General features: G+C 31.9%; 1 protein-coding gene across 1 annotated transcript; it reads right to left on the reverse strand.

The window, feature by feature from the left end:
* Window positions 1-1695: 1695 nt before the first annotated feature.
* Window positions 1696-4692, reverse strand: LOC139823494 (uncharacterized). Its single transcript, XM_071796049.1, has 5 exons — window positions 4488-4692; window positions 4238-4320; window positions 3849-4115; window positions 3595-3666; window positions 1696-2307 (listed from the first exon to the last, which is right to left on the reverse strand). The coding sequence occupies exons 2-5, from the start codon at window positions 4272-4274 to the stop codon at window positions 2078-2080; spliced, it is 606 nt and encodes a 201-aa protein (XP_071652150.1). The 5' UTR covers window positions 4275-4320; window positions 4488-4692; the 3' UTR covers window positions 1696-2077.
* Window positions 4693-6990: the final 2298 nt, after the last annotated feature.

The following is a 6990-nucleotide window of genomic DNA, read 5'->3' on the forward strand; positions in this document are numbered from 1 at the left end:
CACTTTGTTTTGTACGGCATATATCCTAAATTGGGGAAATAGTACATCGTATCGACATGAATCGACGTCCTTTTACGGTCTATATAGAAGCTTCTAAATAGACGTTCAGCGCTCTGAATTTCGACGCTATCTAGATCTTATATCGACGTCTATAAAAAAACTCTTAGACATTCTAGTTGATACAATGAGTGCATTCGGTACTACAGTACCGCTCCGGTGATGCATTTTACTTTGATTGGAGTGTACTAACTGAGATACATACGATAGATGAAAAGGAATATTATTATTTTTATTTTTTGTCAGCCATAACTTCTCTCTCCTCTCTCTCTCCTCTCCTCTCTACTTATAATAATACTATATATATATATATATATATATAGTCCAGGGGCAGTTTTAACGACACTTTTTTTATTCAATGTGAAAATATGCGCAAATGTTCAGAGAATAGTATGCCACAAGTCGCTTTAAAAAATTCCGCCTAATTTTCGAGTAACATAAAAAAAAGTACAAAATGGTAGTTTTGGCGACATCTTTTATAGTTGGACAGTTTCGACGACAGTGTATATAAAATATATATTTTTTTAGTAGTATAGAGGTTGTTTTGACGACTAGATGTATATATTATAGCGGTATAAAGGTTATTTTGATGACTGGTAGTCAAAAATGCCTTTATATTGTTATAAAAATATATATCAATCGAGGTAAAGGTTGTTTTGACGACCTATATAAATAATGACCTAAGGGTCCTAAGGAAAAAGCCGTAAATGATCAGGACTGGATCTTTATTACCTATATATTATTATTGAATTTTACGTGCTCTTTGATTTTTTAAATATAAATTTTTTTATAAATAAAACCAAATAAATGTTTTACTATATTTATAAGCATCTAATACTATTTACAATTTATAATAACTTATACTGATTTTAAATTAATGTTAGTAGAAGTAGAATTTTTTGCAGAAATCAATAACCCCTTCACCGATCCTAGCCAACTTCAACACCAACCTTCTTTTAATGATATTCTATATAAGATTACATGTATAACTTATATTTTTTTTAAGCGTAAATTGGTAACCCCTTCACCATTTGACTCCAAATTCAATAATGTCTGTTAAGTTAGCATTCTTCCCTGCACAAAAAACCAGAATAACACATATGCAGAAATTAAATACTCTTTATGTGCATTTACAGTAGAAAATTAGAGCAATCAGATTTGTTAAGATAAAAATCGGCGATTCCTTTACTAATCCTCACCAAATTCCATACCAACCATCCTTTAATGATACTCTATTCGTAAAAAAATACATTTTAATTCGCTAACAAAGTTCCTCTTTAGAGGTAGTGAATGTTCTTAATTTGAAACATAATTATTTGCTTATAATTGTTTGGCTTTTTCAGAGAGGAACCTTTTTGAGACTTTCGAAAGAAAATGGGACTCTATAAGCTATCTAATAACACCTTATTTATTACTATACGGTTATTAGTTTTGAAGGCATAAACGTTCAAAGTGTGACATATTTTCGTTGCATCTGTGCTCCGGAATTACGTAGTTCTACGTCATTTCATTTATCAACAATTTTCCTACTAAAAAGTACTGTTTTGACCCCCCTAAATAATTCAATTCAAAAATTTTTTAAAAACATCAATCTAAAACCGTCAATTACAATGTTGACAGATGTTTTTTAAATTTTTTCAGATTTTTAAAAACATTTTAAAGTAGGGAAAATAACGTCGGACGAGAAAGACCACGTATGCACTGTCAAGATTTAAAAAAAAACGTATGCAGTTGGAGGGTTAACGACAAGACACATTTTAATAATCATTTCGGTTTATTGAAATAATGACAGAATTCACATTTATTTGTGTATGTTTATGTAGACGAATGTGTTTCTAGATAAATGCAGGTTGAGATTAATTATTACGTGATAAGAAAAAGAATTTAAAAGAAAATACTATTTAAAAAAACGCAAAATAACCTTAAAAATAAAAAAAAATTCATTTTCTTTAATTGCGATTATTCTACATAAAAAACAATAATAAAAGTTTCCTTTTTCTTATAGTATAATTTCAAGAACTTATGTGAGTTTTTTTTCTTGATATAACCAAGATTTTATCTGAGCATTTGAATAGGCCATCAATACAGGATGTTTAACTTTTATTTCGTTAATTTCACGGAAAGATGGCAATTTTGTTTTATTATCTGTGGAATGAAGATAAGTTGAGAATGAAGATAAAATTATCGAGCCTTCATCATCCGTCCATCTGATCTTGCGAGCACTTCTTCTTGAAGGACCAAAGGGAGATGCTAAAATAGTAATAAAATTTCGTTAATCTAGTATAAATATACTAGGGAGTATAAATCTAGTATAAATATATAGGGGAGACCGGGGTTAACTCGACACTATTTCTTCAAAGGCAATTTTTAATATTTAATTGAAATTTTTAGGCAAATTCAATGGTATATATTTAAAGAATGTCTTCAGGTACAAAATTAATTCAGAAAATTTTGCTGTACGTCGCTTTGTTTTGCCGTTAGGAAAGGAAAGTGACGCAAAGACAAATTTTCAAATTAAAAAATATCGGGGCAAACTCAACACTTTGTCTGATCGACACAATTTGATCTGGAACTTATTTTTTACTGTCTGAAAATGAAAATACATTGTTTATTGTGTATTTAAAAAGTACAAAAATTCGGAATAAAGTAGCTAGAAAAATTAATTGAAATAATGAGAACAAAAATTATTAAACTTTCAATTATCTTCATTTAAACTCATGTCTGAAAACAATTAATGCAGGTAAACTCGCGATCGGACGTGCGCATATATTTGTCATGAGCCATACGGCTGCATGACAAGCATGTTTGTTACTGGGAGCCGACGAAACGGCGTGGTGTTGACTTTGCCCCGGACGTCGTTTTTCATATTTGTCACTTCAAAAACACGAAAATTTTAAAAATATCTAAAAACGATTATCGGATTCATATAGAGCATCAAATTTCTCATGAAACTTACTTACATATAGGTTTGCAAGAGTAAAGCTCGAAAGAGTAAAAATTTTCGAGAGATCAGAAAAATTACTTTTTACCATCAAAAACGCTTATGTCGCGCTAAAAATTACACCATAACTCAGAATGTCATCAAATCCCGTTGATAATACTAGCACATTTAGAGACGCATTTACAGTAGGAAAGGCAAGTTTCTGCGATAGATTTAAATTAGCAAAAAGTCTAGTGTCAAGTTTACCCTGATGTCGAGTTAGCCCCGGTCTCTCATACCATTTGAAATATTATCACTGACGTAAATCTTGTTTGCATTTGAAGAAACATTATTGTTATTAGTGATATTAAACGCATTATTTAGTTGTATATTGTTGTTAATAATATTATCAGTCTTCGATCTCTGTACGCATTGGAAGCGGTGAAATTAATTTAACTTTATTAGTAACATTTTGTATTGATAAGATCTTGGGAGATTTTTTAGGATTTCTAAATGTCTCAATGACATTTGCATTTCTATGTGTAAAACTAGAAATGCTAGAAATTTAATTCATCACAACATTGAGCATGCACTTAGCATTACATTAGAGGGCTCACCTAATATCGATATCAAAATATTTTCGACATTCACATTTGACGTAGCATTGGAATTGGCAGCTAGCGATGAATCTGTAAAACAAAATTTATAAAAATAAAGTAAAGCAATTTTTATTACAAGTAACTTATGTCGTAAAAGCTATAAATGTTATTGTTATGCAAGGTATGTAAAAAGATTGCATACCGAATGTTTGTTGCATAATGTGTTATAATTAAGTATATATATACCTATATGTATTATATCATAAACTTACCACTCATCACGTTGTTGCTACTATCACCTAATGTATTAGGATTCCCATCGATAGAAAGAGCATCTTTAGTCAAACACGTAGAACCTTTAATATTATCTCTATCATTTATATTATCACAAAGCGTCAAGTTAGAATCAGACTTTTGGTTTATATTCCACTGTTCACAGTTATTGCTTGACAAAACGCAAGTGCCTTCTTTGATTTCAGATGTCGTATTTAGTGTTCCAATATTCAACATTGCATTGGAATCAACAGCTAGTGATGAATCTGTAAAACAAGATGTATGATAAAGTAAAAATAGCTTTATATATAAACATAAATATAATTTTAAGTAAAAAGGGGTTTTAACATAACACTTTTATATATTAATTTAATGTATATTATAATACCTGATGTTGATGAAGTTGTTAACCTTACTTTAGGCATTTCTTGTTTAATTTGTCTGCAATCTGTTGCAATCTAGGTTTGCTTTCTAAATGACATAAAAAAAATTGTTAATAATTATCCATTTAAAATTATAATATTCTGCATATTTATTACACAGAAACGATTTATGTAAATAGATATATTACGAGAATTCAAATGTGTTTTCTTTATTTTAAAGATTATGGATTTAATTTTTATCATCCTTTTACTTACTGTTAGTTGCGATAATGCATGATTTCGGAATACATCTTTTCTTCATCTGCTTTTTATTATAGACACTATAGTGTCCACTCGCATATATTAGTTTATACATTTTGATTATCCAATCGACACCAATATGTGATACTGTTAATCCGTATGTCTTTTTAAAACAACACTAGCAAAATAACCGAAATAAACACAGTAAGACGATCGACAAAGGTCTGTTTCTTATTGCTGCACTGCCGAACTAGTGCACACTAGTGCAGTAAGTTCGAGTAAAACAAAATATACTTGTCCTACTCTAACTTATTGCACTATTTCAGCAGTGTAGCTATAAAAAAACAGACCTTTAAGGCCATTGCACATGACAAAGTTTTAGTCATAATCGTAAGACCCTAAAAAAAATAGACCAATCACAGTCGATTATTCTCCTTGAGCTCAAAGAATAATCGAGTGTGATTGGTCTATTTTCTTACGGCCTTACGATTATGACTAAAACTTTGTTACGTGCAATGGCCTTTAATGATAAATAGCCTTGGCACTTTTCCTCACTTATTCAAATAATGATACGTCGACGGGGCTTAGTGCGCATGCGCAAATACGTCACATACGATCGTAGCCAATGGGTGTATCCACAAGCACGACCGCTCACTGAGCCGCTAAAGCGGGAAACACAGACTTTTGCATAACGCATGATACGTAAGCATAAGAAAACTGATTGTTTATTTCTTTATGCACACGTGTATGGACCAATCAATTTTCTTATGCTTACGCATTATGCATTGTGCAGAAGTGTGTGCTCCCCGCTTAAAGGTCAATCCAGACAAAATTGCACAGGCTACATAAGCATAGCATAAGACCGCTGGACCAATGAGCATCCTATGCAAATCAATATGGCGAATTTATGCTGGATGCTCATTGGTTTATCGGTCTTATGTTACGCTTATGTCAAGCTATGCAATTTTGTGTGCGATGGCCTTAAAGGTCAATTCAGACAAACTTGCATAGCGCATAAACATAAGCATAAAAGAATTGATTAGTCTATATGCATGTGCATAAGGAAATAGACCAATCCGTTTCTTTATGCATATGGTTATGCACCTATGCAAGTTTGTCTGGATAGACCTTAAATAGCAATTAAGGCCGGTATTCCTAGTCTTCAAGATTGTCTTAAATAACGTCTTAAGACGCTAATACGGCTTTGTGATTGGTTCATGCCATCTTAAGATTGAATTTAAGACGGTCTTAAATAACCATGAATACCGGTCTAAGTGTGATTGGTTGGATCCAAAGGTAAGAGCCAATCACATTCAATTGCTACTTAGCGGCTCAATGAGCGAGTGCACTTCTGGATGCACCCATTGTTTGCGTTCAGCAGAGATTAGGCCTGTTCTTTTTAACCGAACTTCTTACAGAGTAACAGACGGATAGGTGTTTTAAAATGCATATTTTAGTTTATAATCTGCGCTTTTAGCCTAGTCAAAATAGGAAATTTGACAGAAATAATTCCAAAAGTTTTAAAACTTGGTAACGATGTTCGTTTAGGCTTACTAATAAACGCCTAAAAAGTCCTGATAAATTGAAGGTGAGCGTTCGTCGCCATCTTGAAAAATAGGTGCACTTTTTCGGTTTTTTGCATATATCGTAAAATATTGACTTTATTGAAAAAACAGTTATTATAAAAATAAAAGCTTATTAAATTGTCTACAAAAAAAGTATTATTCAATTTTTTATAATTATAATAGTTTTCGAGAAAATGGGCTGCGAATATTGCGTGAGTAGTTAGTGAACTTCAACCAACACTTTCTATATTGTACATGAAAACTCCTGTTTTTTATTGTAACATCTTTTTCTACCAATTAATTTAAACAATTTTTGTCTACAACACGTTTTTATTTGCAAAAAATATATGCAAAGACCAAAAAAGTGCACCTATTTTTCAAGATGGCGACGAACGCTCACCTTCAACTTATCAGGACTTTTTAGGCGTTCATTAGTAAGCCTAAACGAACATCGTTACCAAGTTTTAAAACTTTTGGAATTATTTCTGTCAAATTTCATATTTTAACTGGGCTAAAAGCGCAGATTATAAACTAAAATATGCATTTTGAAACACCTATCTGTCTGTTACTCTGTAAGAAGTTCGGTTAAAAAGAACAGGCTTAATCTCTGCTGAACGCAAACAATTGGTGCATCCAGAAGTGCACCCGCTCATTGAGCCGCTAAGTAGCAGTTGAATGTGATTGGCTCTTACCTTTGGATCCAACCAATCACACTTAGACCGGTATTCATAGTTATTTAAGACCGTCTTAAGTTCAATCTTAAGATGTCATAAACCAATCACAGAGCCGTATTAGCGTCTTAAGACATTACTTAAGACGATCTTGAAGACTATGGCCGGTATTCATAGTTATTTAAGACCGTCTTAAGTTCAATCTTAAGATGTCATGAACCAATCACAGAGCCGTATTAGCGTCTTAAGACATTACTTAAGACGATCTTGAAGACTATGAAT

The sequence above is a fragment of the Temnothorax longispinosus genome, unplaced genomic scaffold, assembly GCF_030848805.1.
Source record: "Temnothorax longispinosus isolate EJ_2023e unplaced genomic scaffold, Tlon_JGU_v1 HiC_scaffold_115, whole genome shotgun sequence".
NCBI classification, from domain to species: Eukaryota; Metazoa; Arthropoda; class Insecta; order Hymenoptera; family Formicidae; genus Temnothorax; species Temnothorax longispinosus.